The 16,678-nt window shown below is 51.5% G+C and overlaps 1 protein-coding gene across 9 annotated transcripts in view; it reads right to left on the bottom strand.

Moving 5' to 3' along the window:
* PFKFB4 (6-phosphofructo-2-kinase/fructose-2,6-biphosphatase 4) overlaps positions 1-16,678 on the bottom strand; it is a 42,794-nt gene that overhangs the window by 18,679 nt on the left and 7,437 nt on the right. For 6 of the 9 annotated variants that reach the window (XR_002520389.2, XM_021934435.2, XM_021934437.2 and 3 more), the window contains exons 2-6: positions 12,429-12,545; positions 12,175-12,271; positions 4,374-4,440; positions 773-847; positions 333-389 (exon numbers count right to left, since the gene is read on the bottom strand). Coding sequence is in view for 7 of the 9 variants with exons in the window: in XM_021934435.2 (XP_021790127.1) it covers positions 333-389; positions 773-847; positions 4,374-4,440; positions 12,175-12,271; positions 12,429-12,545 (413 nt within the window). In the remaining 2 variants the exon portion in view is untranslated. Of the gene's footprint in view, positions 1-332; positions 390-772; positions 848-4,373; positions 4,441-10,793; positions 10,922-12,174; positions 12,272-12,428; positions 12,546-13,170; positions 13,242-15,255; positions 15,527-16,678 lie in introns of those variants that run through there. The other 3 variants (XM_021934439.2, XM_021934436.2, XM_031663373.1) reach the window with 3 other exon arrangements.

Raw genomic sequence — 16,678 nt, 5'->3', positions numbered from 1 at the left:
TGAGATAAACTGCGGGAGGAGAAGGGAAGAATGAGTCTTTCTTTCTCTGAAATATAAAACATGCCCCTCACCCACCCTCCCACCCCTGCTGAAGGTGCTCTCCTAGTGTCCAGGTGGTTATGATGGGGAGGAGGGGTGAGTGAATGTCCACCAGCCACCCAGCCTTCCACACAGTGGTCCACAGAGTGCAAGGCTCACCTGACCCAGCATTTGATGTTACACTGCCTCCCTACCCCCCGCAAGGTTCAAGATCAAATTAAGATTAGCCAAAACCTGAAAAGGGATGTCCCTGTCACACACGACCTTCTGACAAGGTCAGATGCACTACTCACCACGATGTTGGCAGCTATGACCTCAGGATCCACACAGATGGACTCGACAAAAAAGGTCTGCGGCAGGACCAGAAGCGCCGGGATGGTGGGAGGGAGGAACACGGACATGTTCAGGGCCTCCTGCCTTGCTCGGAGCTCTCCAACCCCCGAGGCCCATGCTGACCAGCAGCCAGGCCCTGAAACCCTGCTTCAGGGGGCTGGAGGCAGGGTCAAGGAGTCCGGAGCTAAAGCAGGTGCTGCCCTATCCTAGACTCTCCCACCAAAACCCCCTTCCCTCTGGAAAGCAAACCCCAGGTAGAGACAGCCCTTCTCATCCCAAATTACACTCAGGAGCCATGCCAGCCCCATGCCCCTTATGCATCAGCAGGCGGTGAAAGGAGCCCTGGAGGGCAGGGGGCATGCCACAGTTCCACCAAGGAGAGGAGCCAAGGAGGCCTCACCTTGTAGCCATTCTGTTCTCCAAAATTAAAGATGGTTGCTCTCCGTTCTCGGGTGGTGTTTGTGGCATCAAAAACCTAGGACCAAACTAGGGTTAACTCAGCCTCTGGCCCTGGGGAAAGTAGGAGTCACCTGAGGGCCGCAGCACAGGCTCTCTGGGGACTGGTTTTTTACAAGGACCAGCTGCTTCCAGGGCCATCTGCCTGGCCAGTCTCCTTCAGACTTGCAAGGGCTGGGCTGGCCCTCCCCTTCCTTGGAGAGAATGATCCAAGGAAGATGGAAGGAGAGAATGCCTATGCTCCCAGCAGGGGAGCAGACACTTAGCACAGAAGAACCTACTCAGTGCTGCTCTGCACACAATGGGCACTCAGATTGTGTTTGACCAACAGGAATTTCAGTGAAACCAGTTAAACCTGGTGAACTGAACCTACTTTTATTTCTACTCCATCTTGACACCCCAGTAAAATGGGAACGGAAAGATAAAGAGAAAAAGAGAGGACAGGAGATGGAGGCATCTACAACATTCTGTCAGATAGATCCATGGTGACGGACTCAAAGTCATGGAGGAAACCAAACACAGGTGCTCGCCAACCAGTTCACACCACCTGCGCAGGACCAGAGAACTCAGGAGGGTGTGCTGGCATTGCTAGGAAAAGGGACAAAGGTGGGGAGGAAATGGGAAGACTGGCTGGCTGATAAAGAAGAGCTGGAGGCCCAGGCCCCCTTCCCAACCCCATCCAGCTGGGCACTGACCCATCTGGAGCTCTTCGAGAAGCATCCTTTGATGCGGCCCACCCACCAGCATGTCTAAGCCGTTTTTTTAACAGCACCATTTTTTTATTTTTTAAGTTTTTGTTTTCTTTTCAGAGATGGAGTCTCGTTGTGTTGCCTGGGCTGGAGTGCAATGGCTATTCACAGGCAAGATCATATGCACTGCAGCCTCAAGCCTCTGGGCTCAAGAGATCCCCTAAACTTAGCCTCCTGAGTAGCTGGGACTACAACTGTGCACCACCACACCTGGGTTACAGCGTAATTTTTTTGTTTTTGTTTAAAAAAAATTTTTTTTGAGACAGGGTCTCCCTTTGTTGCCCAGGCTGGAATATAGTGGAGCAATCATAGCTCACTGCAGCCTCAACCTCCTGGGCTTAAGTGATTCTTTCACCTCAGCTTCCCAAGTAGCTGGGATTACAGGCATGTATCACCATACCTGGCTAATTTTTTTTTTTTTTTTTGAGACAGAGTCTTGCTCTGTCGTCCAGGCTGGAGTGCAGTGGCGTGATCTCGGCTTACTGCAAGAATTTGGAGGTGGAGGTGGAGAATTGCTCCACCTCCCTGGTTCAAGCAATTCTCCTGCCTCAGCCTCCTGTGTAGCTGGGACTACAGGCATGTGCTACCACACCCGGTTAATTTTTGTATTTTTAGTAGAGATGAGGTTTCACCATGTTGGCCAGGCTGGTCTGGAACTCCTGACCTCATGATCTGCCCACCTTGGCCTCCCAAAGTGCTGGGATTACAGGAGTGAGCCACCGCACCCAGCCACACCTGGCTAATTTTTTTTTTTTTTTTTTTTTTTTGAGATGGAGTCTTGCTCTGTTACCCAGGCTGAAGTGCAGTGGCATGATTTCAGCTCACTGCAAGCTCCGCCTCCCAGGTTCACGCCATTCTCCTGCCTCAGCCTACTGAGTAGCTGGGACTACAGGCACCCGCCACCATGCCTGGATAATTTTTTGTATTTTTTTAGTAGAGACGAAGTTTCACTGTGTTAGCCAGGATAGTCTCAATCTTCTGACCTCATAATCTGCCTGCCTCGGCCTCCCAAAGTGCTGGGATTACAGGCGTGAGCCTCCGTGCCTGGCCCACAGCTGGCTAATTTAAAAAATTTTCTGTAGACACAGAGTCTCGCTATGTTGCCCAGGCTGGTCTCAAACTCTTGGGCTCAAGCAATCCTCCTGCCTTGGCCTCCCGAAGTGCTGCCATTACAGGCACGAGCTACCATGTCAGCCCAGCATCATTTTTTTAAAAAGGGCATCCAGCCAGGGCTCACTGGACACTCCAGCAAAACCTTTAACAAGAAAAACAGAAAGTAAATCAAACAAACAAACAAAAAAAAGGAATTTGGGCCAGGTGCAGTGGCTCATGCCTATAATCCCAGCACTTTCAGAGGCTGGGGCAGGCAAATTGCTTGAGACCAGGAACTTGAGACCAGCCTGGGCAACAAGGTGAAACCCTGTCTCTATGAAAAATACAAAATTAGCCAAGCATGGTGGCACATGCCTGTAGTCCCAGCTACTCGGAGGCTGAGGCAGGAGAATGGCGTAAACCCGGGAGGCGGAGCTTGCAGTGAGCTGAGATCCAGCCACTGCACCCCAGCCTGGGCGACAGAGCGAGACTCCTTCTCAAAAAAAAAAAAAAAAAAAGAATCAAGCTAGCATGCAGCCACCAGTTCTAGAAAAAGCAGCTCAGAAAATGAGAGTAGGGATGGAGTGAGTTGCCAGAAAGAGGCAGAGGTGATTTGTCACAGAAATAATACATGACAATTTCCATAACCTGGACAACAAGAGTGTTATGATGAAAAGGGGCCCCCTAGGACCATGTGTGGTGGAGAAGAGAAGACCCACCACAAACCACATCACCCTGAAGACCCTAAAGGCCTCCCAAGAGGAAGGGGCATGAGAAATTCTCAGCTCCCTCTCAGAGATGAAGCTTTTAGGAAGATCAGCAAATCAGAATGACGTGAGACTTCTCCACAGCCACACTAGAAGCCGTAAGACATCAGAGTGATGTTGTAGAAGTTCTAAGGGAAAAGCACTTTCCACCTAGAATTCTATACCCAACCATCAAATGTGAGGATTAAAAAAAGACACTTCAGACATGCAAGGTCTCACACAATTTACCTCCCCAAGCACCTTTCTCAGGAAGTTACTGGTGAATGTGCTTCAACGAAACAAATCAGTAAGTCTAGGAGAAGATGATGTGGGATCCATAGGCAGAACATTCAACCCAGGAGAGAGAAGGGCAATGTCTGTGCTACAGGCACAGATTGTAGCTGGGGACAGAGAACTCCGGAAGGCATGACTCCAAGAAGGAAAAGGAAGGGAAAGAACAGACCCTGTGTTTGACTATATAAGGTTGGGGTAGAGCCCTTTCCCACAGACACCCCAGCTCAACCCTGTTCCGCCCTTCCATCTGACTAGGGGGGCCAACACACAGGTGGAATCCCCTTAACTCAGGATTTGGTGGGTTCCTGCAACAACCAGTAATGCTGGGCAGGACTCTCTCCACACCAGGAAAAATCACATTTACTAAAGACTTAGGCAACCTGATGCCTGTAACTTCTGGGGTGGCCAACAATACAAGTATCCAGAGGGAAGTCCTGCAGGGTCAAGTGCGGCCACCACATGCCCAGAGGGAAACTCCTGGCCCACATCCAGTCTCTCGCTTCCTCCTGCATAGCTGTTGTAGACTTCCTCCCAAGGGCTGGCACCCAGGGCATCTGGGGCACACACACCCTGCCTTCCCCTCCAGATGCCTGATGAGCAAAGGCACAGATGTGGGTGGGCTCCCATGTGTCACTCCCAGCTGTCACCAGGGTGTCACACTCACCGCCACATGTCCCCCCTCCTCACTAAGGAATCGCCGGACGTCACGGAGAGCTGCCAGGGCACACTGCCTTCAGGAGAGAAAACACAGGGTCAGCCCAGCACCCGACCCTGGCTGCAGGAGGGTGGCCAGGGACACACGACAGGAGGAGACATGACAGGAGAAGGAACAGTCCCAAGATCTCTTGCTCTCTTTTCAAAATTTCTCTTGTCTTTCCTCCCCATAATGTTCAGTGTTTGGCTAACTCTGCTCCTGTGAGGTGGAAGGCTATATATTCTTGGCCATTAGCAACATTTTTTAAGCACTACGTTTCTGTATTTTCCCTCATCTTCTCATTGTGTGCAAATCCATGTTGTCATTGTGCCATATTCATGATTTCTAATTGTCATATATTTTCCCTGATTATCAAAATAGGCCTCCTTTTTTTTTTTTTTGACTGAGTCTCGCTCTGTCACCCAGGCTGGAGGGCAGTGGCGCGATCTTGGCTCAGTGCAACTTCTGCCCAGTTTCAAGCCCTTTTTGTGCCTCAGTCTACTGAGTAGCTGGGATTACAGGCATGCACCACCACACCCAGCTAATTTTTGTATTTCAAAATAAGCATTTTTAAAAGCAGCCGTTTTCTTGTGTGCATGTCAGGAGTTGGTGGTGGGGATGGGAGGAACGCTAGTGCTGGCCCTCAGACAGTGTTAGGCTTAATGCTCAACTTTCTTTCCTGAAAGAGAATTCCCCAAACCACCCCTTCTGGGGGAGGGTTCTGCATCTCTGCTTCTATCATATGCATACCCTCCAGAATGGGAATCCCCCACCTGTGACCGAACACTGACTATACAGTTTTCAGATCTTTTTTTTTTGAGATAAGGTCTCGCCCTGCCACCTAGGCTGGAGTGCAGTAGTGGGATCATGTCTCACTGCAACCCAAACTCCTGGGCTCAAGCAGTCTTCCTGCCTCAGCCTCCAGTGTAGCTGAAACTACAGGGGTATGCCACCACACCGGGCTAATCTTTAAATTTATTTTAGAGATGGGGTCTTGCTATGTTGCCCAGGTTTACACAATCTTTATAAGTTCTCAGCTTTTTCATTTATTGCTGCAAAATGGATTGACACATAAGGATTTTTTTTTTTTTTTTTTAGACAGAGTATTACTCTCTGTTGCCCAGGTTGGAGTGCAGTGGTACAATCTCAGCTCACTGTAACCTCCGCCTCCCAGGTTCAAGCAATTCTTGTGCCTCAGCCATCCAAGTACCAGGGATTATGGGTGCTTGCCATCACATCTGGCTAACTGCTGTATTTTCAGTAGAGATAGGGTTTCGTCATGTTAGCCAGGCTGGTCTCAAACTCCTGACTTCAACTGATCTGCCCACTTTGGTCTCCCAAAGTGCTGGGATTACAGGCGCGAGCCACTGCGCCCAGCCAGGATTGTTCTCATCTTTTCTTTTTGAGACGGAGTCTCACTCTCTCTCCCAGTCTGGAGTGCAGTGGCGCGATCTCGGCTCACTGCAAGCTCCACCTCCCGGGTTCACACCATTCTCCTGCCTCAGCCTCCCGAGTAGCTAGGACTACAAGCGCCCGCCACCACGCCCGGCTGATTTTTTGTATTTTTAGTAGAGACGGGGTTTCACTGTGTTAGCCAGGATGGTCTTGATCTCCTGACCTCGTGATCCACCTGCCTTAGCCTCCCAAAGCCCTGGGATTACAGGCGTGAGCCACCGCGCCCGGCCTGTTCTTATCGTATCAATTTCTCCTATGAGGTCTGGAGACAGCTAAATTACCTTTTTGATCTATTTTCTTTCTTTTTTTTTTTTTTTTTTTTTGAGACGGGTCTCGCTCACTGCCAGGCTGGAGTGCAGTGGCCCGGATCTCAGCTCACTCTGGCTCAGCCTCGGGTTCACGCCATTCTCCTCCAGCCTCCCGAGTAGTTGGGATTACGAAGCCGCCACAGCGCCCGGCTAGTTTTGTATTTTTTAGTAGAGACAGGGTTTCACCCGTTGTAGGATAGTCTCGATCTCCTGACCTGCGTGATCCGCCCATCTCGGCCTCCCCAAAGTGGGATTACAGGCTTGAGCCAGCCCAGCCAGTCCTATTTTCTTTCCTTCTTCTATGTAAGGGTAAAGCTAGATCTCCTAGCCTTGTGTTTTTTGGTTTTGATTTTTGTTTTTTTGAGACAGAGTCTCACTTCGTTGCCCAGACTGGAGTACAGCGGCATGATCTCAGCTCACTACAACCTCCACCTCCTGGGTTCAAGCAATTATCCTGCCTCAGCCTCCTGAGTAGCTGGGATTACAGGCATGTGCCACCACACCCAGCTAATTTTTTGTATTTTTAGTAGAGATGGGATTTCACCATGTTCGCCATGTGGGTCTTAAACTCCTGACCTCAAGTGATCCACCCTCCTCAGCCTCCCAAGTCCTGGCATTACAAGCATGAGCCACAGTGTCCAGCCCTCCTGACTTTGTTGATCTTTGGATTTTGTGTTTAAACTCCCAGCGTGTCAAAGTCAAAGAGCTCTCATCAGGACGATATGCCTGAAATACAGAGGCAGAAGCTGATCTGGAAACCACAGAGAAATCAGTGGTAGAGCTGAGTCCAGGGCACTGAAAGAAGCTCTCCTCTTACGGCTCCTTGTGACCTTTCTTTTCTTTCTTTCTTTCTTTCTTTTTTTTTTTAAGAGACGGGGTCTCACTATGCTCCCCAGGCTGGTCTTTAACTCCTGGCTTCCAGTGATCCTCCTGCCACAGCCTCCCAAAATATTGGGATTACACACGTGAGCTACTATGTCCAGCCCTTGTAACCATTTCTTTGCCCCAACGGTTCTTTCAGTTAGAGCCTCAAGGTGCTTTCTTCCTCATGCCAAAAACATCTGAATTCTGAGAGTCCGGGTAACTGGCATTTGTGGGGACATTTCTCACCACCTGCACTTAGAGCCCCATGTTCTGGGCTAAGATCTCTTTTGTGGGCTGCTCTGGCCATGACACCACCATGCAGAAGACACCTCAGGGCCCCGGTGGAGATGCTGAGGGAAGAGCCTGGGAGCCTGTGTGTGCGTGTGTGTACGTGTGTGTGTGACAGTACGAATAGGGTGAAGAGATGCATATGTGCATGAATCCACATGTGTGGGTGGATATGTATGAGTGTGTTGTGCCCAAATATGTACATGTAAATCTGTGAGTGTACCTGTGTGAGCATTCCTTGGGCCCATGTGTGAGCACAGATGCATATACACATAAGCGTGCACTATCCCTGTGTGCAGTGTGTGACTAAATGGGCACAGGTGTGAATGAGTGTGCCCGCATTTGTGCACATAGGATGTGTGTGCATGCACCCATGTGTATAAGTTTGTGTGTGTGTGTGTGTGTGTCCAAGCATATACAGAGTATGCATGTGGGGGTGCCCATGTGTGTACACGTGGTGTGTGTGTATACATCTCTTCATGTGCTATGTGACTGAGCACAAATGTGATCATGCTTGGTGTGTACGTGTGCACAGATCCACATGTGCATACAGGTGAGCACAAGTGTGTATGTGCCCACACACATGCCTCTGAGGTATGCATGTGTGTGCACCACCTTCATGTGTAGTGGGTGACTGCATGTGTGTGGAAGAGTTAACACAGCAGGTGTGAGAATGGTCCCCTTCAAAAGGCCTGCTTGTGAGGTTGGCCGTTGGCCAGGATCGGGGAAATTGATGGTAAATGGTTCCCTCTAGTGATATAAAACTTTCCCTGAATTGGCCAGGCGCAGTGGCTCATGCCTGTAATCCCAGCACTTTGGGAGGCTGAGGCAGGTGGATCACGAGGTCAGGAGATCGAGGCCATCCTGGCTAACACTGTGAAACCCCATCTCTACTAAAAATACAAAACAAAATTAGCTGGGCATGGTGGCGGGTGCCTGTAGTCCCAGCTACTTGGGAGGCTGAGGCAGGAGAATGGCATGAACCTGGGAGGCGGAGCTTGCAGTGAGCCGAGATCGCGCCACTAACTCCAGCTTGGGTGACAGAGCAAGACTCCGTCTCAAAAAAAAAAAAAAAACAAAACCTTTCCCTGAATTATAAGAGGAGCTCACTGTGCATAGACTGTTTATACAAACAACATGGTTTATGTTGGATACCTGCTTTCCTTCTGGAGTCTGGAATTTTGGTACATGCTAGGCACAGGGTGCTTATGTGATCAGCCTCCAATAAAAACCTTGGTCATTGAGTCTCTGATGAAATTCCCTGGCAGACAACATTTCACAGGTGTTGTCACAGTTCAATGCAGGAGGAATTAAGTGCATCCTGTGTGACTCCATGGGGACAGAATCTTGATGCTCACTCCTGGTTTCCTCTGGACTTCACCCCAGGCCCCTTTTCTCTTTCTGATTTTGCTTTGTGTCATTTTGCCATACTAAGTCTTAGCTATGAGTCCAGCTATATGCCCAGTCCTGGGAGTCACCCTAGCAAATCACTGAACCTGAGGGCAGTCTTGGGGAATGCCAACACATCATGTATGAGCCTGCTCAGGTGTGTATGTATATACAGGGTGAGAACATGTGCGCCTGCATGTGTGTAATGGCCCTTGAATCATGTGTGGCTCACGTGAGCCCAAGTATTTATATGTGTAGGTGCCCACACATGTACATATACCCTCATGTATAATGTGACTGTGTACACAGGGGGTGTGCATGTGTATATACCCTGTACATATGGTATATGCATGTCCAGATGTGTGCCTATGAGGTATGCACATGTGTGCACGTGCCCACATGTGTGTGTGCATGGGGGCTTGTGTGTGGTATACGACTGTGTGCAGGAGTATGAGTGTGCCTGTTTAGAATATGTGTACTCGCCGGGCGCGGTGGCTCAAGCCTGTAATCCCAGCACTTTGGGAGGCCGAGACGGGCGGATCACGAAGTCAGGAGATCGAGACCATCCTGGCGAACAAGGTGAAACCCGTCTCTACCTAAAAATACAAAAAAACTAGCCAGACCTTGAGGTGGCCGAGCCTGTGATCCCAGCTTCTCTGGGAGGCTGAGGCAGGAGAATAGAAAGCGGGAACCGGGGAGGCGGAGCTTGCAGTGAGCTGAGATCCGATACAGCACTCCAGCCTGGGTGACAGAGCAAGACTCCGTCTCAAAAAAAAAGAATGTAATGACCGCCAGCCGCCTTGCATACTTTTTGAGACCTGATCTTCCCACTCTATCAATCACCCAGGCCGGAGCACAGAGACGCGATCTTGGCTCATTGCAACCTCCACCTCTCAGATTCAAGCAATTCTCATGCCTCAGCCTCCTGATGTAGCTGGGATTACAGGTGTGCACCACCACATGTGGCTAATTTTTGTGATTTTAGTAGAGATGCGGTTTTGCCATGTTGGTCAGGCTGGTCTCAAACTCCTGGTCTCAAGTGATCCACCCACCTCAGCCTCCCAAAGTGCTAGGATTACAGGCGTGAATCACTGCACCCGGCCTTGCATGCACTTTTCTAGATCTTCTGCTGTGTCCAGTGTCAGAGAAGGACTTCAACATTGTGTGAGTAACTGGGCCTCTGGGAAACACAGCTGTCTCTTCCCAGGTTTTCCACTTTAAAAACTCCAGTTCTTTTATTTTGCTAATTGGGAAATTTTGGGCTGATTAATAGGAAATGGCCCTGTGGCCCAGCCAGAGCCAGGATTCGGATACAGGAGAGAGGGTTTCTAGGGCAGCCACAGGGTGTGCCTGCAGAAAGGCAGCAATGAGCCTGTCCCCAGCTTCTGTCGCAGGGTGACGCTGGACTAGCTTCCCAACCTCTCTTGAGTCTAGGTCTCTTCATTTGAATTAATCCGAAATATCCCTACCTTAGGGGGACAGCCAGAGTGGAACGGCTGGCAGACTCTCCCCACTAACACTATGGATTCAGACAGGACAGACTTCAAATTCAAACCCTGAGTGACCCAAGGCACCCCCCTCACTTTCTGGCCTTGGTCTCAGCATCTGGAAAAGTGAGGCACCACCCACCACAGAAGCTGCTGGGAAGATGAGACAGGCTAGGCTATCAGCATCCACAGCTTGGGTTGTTTAAAATTTGCATCTGGTGGGGGTATTAAAAAATAAAATAAAATAGGCCAGGCACGGTGGCTCACGCCTATAATCCCAGCACTTTGGGAGGCCTTTGGGAGGCCAAGGTGGAAGGATCATTTGAGGTCAGGAGATCAAGACCAGCCTGACCAACAAGGTGAAACTCTGTCTCTATTAAAAATACAAAAAAATTAGCCAGGCATGGTGGCATGTACCTGTAGTACCAGCTACTTGGGAGGCTGAGGCAGGAGAATTGCTTGAACCCAGGAGGTTGCAGTGAGCTGAGATTGCACCACTGCACTCCAGCCTGGGCAACAGAGTGAGACTCCATCATGAAAAAAATAATAATAATTTAAAAAATAAATAAAATTTGCATTTTATATGTTCCTTGACCTACCTATTGAGGAATATTGGAATGATGGACACTTTTTAGCAGTAGATGGGCTTAGATTCAAGTCTGGGTGCTGACGTAAACTTGCTATTTTGTGTGAGACTCCTGGCCTGTCCGAGCCTCAGTTTCCTCATCTGTAAAAGGGGGGGTGACAACAGGCATCAAGAACCCAGCACATGGTAGGTTCAGACATTAGTCCCCTACTTTTTATCTGACTCAATATAACCAGAGGGTCCAGCCTTGATTTTTATCCACAATTTAGCCACAGAAACCTGAATGTCAGGCTCCCCTTCCCTTCTTGGTGCCACAGCCTTGCCAGGCCACACCGAGACAAGAACAAAGGCAGTCTCTGGTCTGAAGGTCCAAGACCCACAGCAGGGAGTTCCTGCCCCCTGGTGGCCAGAGAAAGAACAGGTAGCCTAGTGTGGACCCCAGTGGCAGCCTGGTAGCCTCTGGCCTGGGGCTGGGCTTAATTTGGGGAAGTCACTAGAGCTGGGTCAACCTCTGCTCACTGCCCTATCCTGATGGCTGGGCCAAGAGCAAGTCTCTGTCACCCTAAGTTGATAAGGTGCTTCTCAAGCCCCCAGCTAACACCTCCCGAGAAAAGCACAGCATGGCTGCTCAGACCACCAGCTGGTACTCAGTTCCTTGAAGAAAGGACTCAGTTCAAGTCTGAAAGTTGTTCGGGGTGGGGGTAGCATATACACATTTCTATCTCAGGAATAACAGCAGAAGTGTGAATGACTCACCCAGCAGCACCTAGGAGATGTCAATGCAAAGTCAATCACACCAGCAATCACACACCAAGAACATAGCAAGCACAGGGCAAACATGCTCCAAATACACAGGAGAGAGCTTATCCTGGGGCAAGGGAGGAAGTCCCCCACCCCCAGCTCCATCCCTAAGGCCTGTATGCCTGTACTCACTCAGGTTCTCTTACCCAGCAGCAGGCATCCCCACGGGGGCGCTGGGGTGAGCGAGGATGACCTCCAGGCAGCAGCTCCTATGACCTGTGTGGGCTGAGCCCCTCTCACCTCCCTGAAGCTCTGTCCTCCCCTCCCACAGGCTGTCCTTCCCAAGGACTCCTTAACCCCAGGGCAGGAATGGCCTAGCCACCAGGAGGCCACACAACACACCCTCTCTTCTCATCCCCAAACCCATCACCTCCCACCCCCACCACATCCTGAGAGATCCAGAGACCAGCCTTGTCACACGGCCCTGTCATACAGCCGTCAGGGCCGGGCAAGGCCAGGGCTCAGGAGCAGCTCAGTCATTCACCAGCAGCTCCACTCCAGGGGCTTCTCAGTAAATGGTCAGTAATGTGTTAGCTATCTCCACACTGGGTCCCCCAGCAACCTCTCCCCCAACACCCAACACATATACTTACTTCCTGATTTTCAGGCCCTCTTCATTGTCGGGGAGAAAAAATTCAAAAGATTTGTAGGTCTTGACCATGTTCCGGCGATACTGACCAACATTGAACTCTGGCGGAAAGGAGAGGCTCAGCTTTCACAGCAACAGCAACCCCTACCAACCCTGACCTTGATCCACCCCCAGGCCAAAGAATAGAGGATAGGCCTTCTCTCTTCTCTTCCCCATGCCCCACAAAGCTCCCCTCGGATAGCTGGGGCCAAGCCTCACCCCGAGTAGGCACACCAATCCAGTTCAGGTATCGAGTGAGCTTCTTGGAGATGTAGGTCTTGCCCCTGGCGGGCAGGCCCACCATGACAATGAGCGTTGGGCAGTTGGTCATGCACACTAAAAGGCAAGCAGCACAGTGTCAGATGAGGGCCGGGACCCTCCCAGCAAACCCCTCCCTCTCGGCCTGTGTTCTCTCAGCCTCAGGGCATGGGAATGGCACTAGATGTATCTTCTTGGCTTCCTAGCATCACACAGTTCCTGGAGTGGCCCCAGATGCCGGTTTCAAGCCACCATTGGCATGTCCCCCTTCCCCAGGCCCGCCTGGGCTCTGGCACACACAGTGGGATCTCTCCAGCCCTTTTCATCCTGATGTGCACCACTAGGTATAAAGTCAACTGACCTTGCCACTGGCTAAACACAGCTAGGAGGGTCCCCACATCATGAAGGACAGGACCAAAACCCAGCAGGGTAATCAATATCCTGCCTCTGTCATCCAGGAATCCATACCCTAACATTTTTACATCTCTCCCACCCCAGCCATCACTCAGTGCTCCCAGAACACACAGCCCCACTGCGTGCCCTCCCCGTGGTGAACTTCTTTTCATCACACAAAGCCCAGCTCAAAAGTCACTTCCTCAACAAGTCCTTTCCCCAAGGCATCTCCATGGTCACCAGGAACACCCTCACCCTCAATCCTGGTCACCTCACTAATGACACTCTTCTCTCTAGACTGATCACTTACAGCAGAAGAAGCCCTGTGGTATCTGAGCCCTTCAGGGTCCTGGGGCCTGGCACAGCGCTGGTGCTCGGGAACTGTGGGCAGGATCAGGGAGGGAGGCATCTAGAAGTCTCTCAGGGTAAGGACAAGGGGTTGAGACCAGAGACCCAGACTGATGCCCACAAGAACAGTCCCTCTGATAGCCCACCCACCACCATCCATGTGCCACAGGTCAGTGTGCCAGCCAGAGAAGATGCCAGGCTAAAGGAATGAAGGGTCTGAATGCAGCCCCTATATCCCCAGCTAGCTAGAACAGATGCCAAGGCAGCAGAACTGCCCGCTCCATCTCGTGGCACCCAGCTCAGTTTTCCTTTTTTTTTGGGACGGAGTCTCGCTCTGTCTCCCAGGCTGGAGGGCAGTGGTGCGATCTTGGCTCACTGCAACCTCCACCTCCCAGGTTCAAGAGATTCTCCTGCCTCAGCGTCCCAAGTGGCTGGGATTACAGACACCCACCACCACCCCTGGCTAATTTTTGCATTTTTAGTAGAGACAGGGTTTTACCATGTTGGTCAGGCTGATCTCAAACTCCTGACCTCAGGTGATCCACCCGCCTGGGCCTCCCAAAGTGCTGGGATTACAGGTGTGAGCCATCATCCCCGGCCTTCTTTTTTTTTTTTTTGAGACAGAGTCTCGCTCTGTCGCCCTTGCCCAGGCTGGAGTGCTGGAGTGCAGTGGCGCCCAGCTCACTGCAACCTCTGCCTCCCAGGTTCAAGCGATTCTTGTGCCTCAGCCTCTAAAGTAGCTGGGATTACAGGTGCACACCTGGCTAATTTTTGTATTTTCAGTAGACACAGGATTTCATTATGTTGGTCAGACTGGTCTTGAATTCCTGACCTCAGGTGATCTGCCCGCCTTGTCCTCCCAAAGTGCTAGGATTACAGGCATGAGCCCAGCCTCCAGCTCAGTTTCCAGTGCCATCAAATGCGGTCTCACGTCAGAAACCTCAGGAAGCTTCCTTTTCCTCATCCTTAGGACCTGGATCAGGTAAAACCATAGCAGACAGGCAGATGGACAGATGTGGGGACCTGTCACTGCCCCTCTTCTGCCCACTTGGTTCTGCAAGTGCCTTCACCTGGTTGCCTAGACAGACTGTCCCCACCAACAAGTTGTCTCCCTCAGAGCACAGAGGCCCCAGGAGCACTTCCGCGGGGTTTCAGGAGTCAGGCCTGGGTTGCCATCTCGAGTCTGACACTCATTGGGAACTCTGAGCCTCGGCGTCCCCAGCTGTAAAACGGGGCAATCATCCCTCCCCATGGAAGAGCCTGGGCACTTCTGGGAAGCTGTGCCCTCTGTCCTATCCTGGCAGATACTGAGCTAAAGCCATAGGTATACCTCAGCACCGACTGCCCTTGGGACTCAGGGCGTGGAGGCGGTGGCCTGGCCCCAGGCAGGCCCTGCAGAGAAACAAAGGGCCTTGCTGGCCAGTGGGGGCTCCATCACTCCTGTGCATGCCCCTTGTTTAAAGGTGACCCAAACAGTGAGCCTCAGGGGCAGGAAGGAGGAGATCCCATGAAACAGGCTGACTGAGTGAGAGTGAAGAAACTTGCAGAGAAATCTCAGCATTGGCTAAGGTGAGAGGAAAACAAGTCAGGCAAGGCCTTGCCTCCTCAGGGCCGGTGGACAGCTGAGGTCTGCATTGTTTGCATAGCTCCTGGCCAGGTGGCCGGGCTCTCAAGCAACCGAGGGTAGTGTGACAGCTGCTAAGCAGGAGGAAATCCTGCATCCACCCTGCTCCAGCTGACGGGGCCACCTCCCAACCGCTCCTTCAGGGGCTCCCACAACCTCAGGACTGGGGATCTGCACCCCCTCTCCACATCTCCTATTTTCCCAGAGACAGCTCCAGCCTCCTCCCTTGGCATTTGGTGACATTTCCCTTCCCCCCTCCCACCCACATGCGCAGCACAAGGTGCGCAGGCAGGGCAGCAAATCAGGCCTGGGTGCAAAACAAGGCAATAAATTACCTATCTCCTCTGCTCCCCAAGATAAGCTCCCAAGGAAATGACCCAAAAGAAAACCAAAGTTCAAGTGTATCACAACAGCTCCGCTTACCATAGCAAAACACTGGGGAATTCCAGCCATGAGAAATTGCCAGCTGAGGCACAACAAGGAGGGAACACATTGCATCCCTTGAAACAGCGCGTGAACTAAGCGGGCTGGGTGTGCAGCTGCACCTGCGGCTGTGAGCCCACAGCACCGTGACACTGAGCAAACAGGACAGCAGAACACACTGTTTATAGCTGGGCGTGATGGCCCATGCCTGTAATCCCAGCACTTTGGGAGGCTGAGGCAGGCGGATCACCTGAGGTCAGGAGTTCGAGACCAGCCTGGCCAATATGGCAAAACCCTGTCTCTACTAAAAATACAAAAATTAGCCGGGTGTGGTGGTACACGCCAGTAATCCCAGCTACTCAGGAGGCTGAGACAGGAGAATTGCTTTAACACAGGAGGCAGAGGTTACAGTGAGCCAAAATAGTGCCACTGCACTCCAGCCTGGGGGTACAAAGTGAGACTGTCTCCAAACAAAAAGAACACACTGTTTATAACATTGAGCATGTGCGGAAGGAAATGTGAAGACATGTCAGCCCAACTTCCCTCACGGGTTCCTTTCCTGTAAATTTGTTGCAGGCCCCACGAGCTCTAGGAGCCAAGTGGCCTGAGACATGCCTGGCAAGGGGCAGTGTTTATGTTCCGGCACTTCCACCCAAGGAGCAGCCACAAGTCCCTGGAGGGGGTGCCAGAATTGACTCCTGAACTGCAGCTGCTCTCACCTCCTTAGGCCAGGCTGGGGAAGGAAGAGCTCTTTAAAATAAAGCAATGTGCCATGGAGGCCCTGTTCAGAGGGGACAGAAAGTCATCTCTCCTGTTGCCCTGTGCACACACCAGTCATGTCCTTACCCAGGAATAGTCTTGCCACCTTTCAGCTGAGAAAAGCCATCAAACACCGTCCTTTCTGCAGTCCTTCCTGAGTTGGCTCTTGACCCACCTGCCCCCAGAGTTTCTCCAGGTCTGAGCTCAGAGGCCAATGATGGGAAAGGTAAAAGCCTCCCAGCCCTCAGGTGTGGCTTTAGGTTTTATCAAGTGGGGGTGTGTCTGTGGGAGTGGAGGAGGTGCAGTACATCCCTCAGTCCACTAGCCCCTAGTGCCCTGAGGAGCTGGGGACTAGACTCCAGAGAAAACCCAGTACAAAGCACAGACCAGCAGTGGGTCCTAGTTCCTCCTCCCACAAAGCCCTGGGACCAAATCCGCTTCCAGCCCCACCCACGCCCTCCGGGTTCGGACTGTCTTTGCAGTCACTCAACCTACAAGTCTACCGTGCAAAGGGTAAAATGTTGCCCAAATGCAGGCACTGGGAGCTGGAGGTGCTGCATGGGCAGGTTTCATTCATTCACTGCTTACCCACTCCCTGCCGTGAACCCTGGGACCTTGGCTGAGGCCCAAGTCCCCACACAACCTGCAGGTCTCATCTTTGGCC

The sequence above is a fragment of the Papio anubis genome, chromosome 2, assembly GCF_008728515.1.
Source record: "Papio anubis isolate 15944 chromosome 2, Panubis1.0, whole genome shotgun sequence".
Classification (NCBI taxonomy): domain Eukaryota; kingdom Metazoa; phylum Chordata; class Mammalia; order Primates; family Cercopithecidae; genus Papio; species Papio anubis.
Note: the sequence above shows the minus strand (reverse complement) of the source record. Positions and strands in the feature narration are given on the sequence as shown.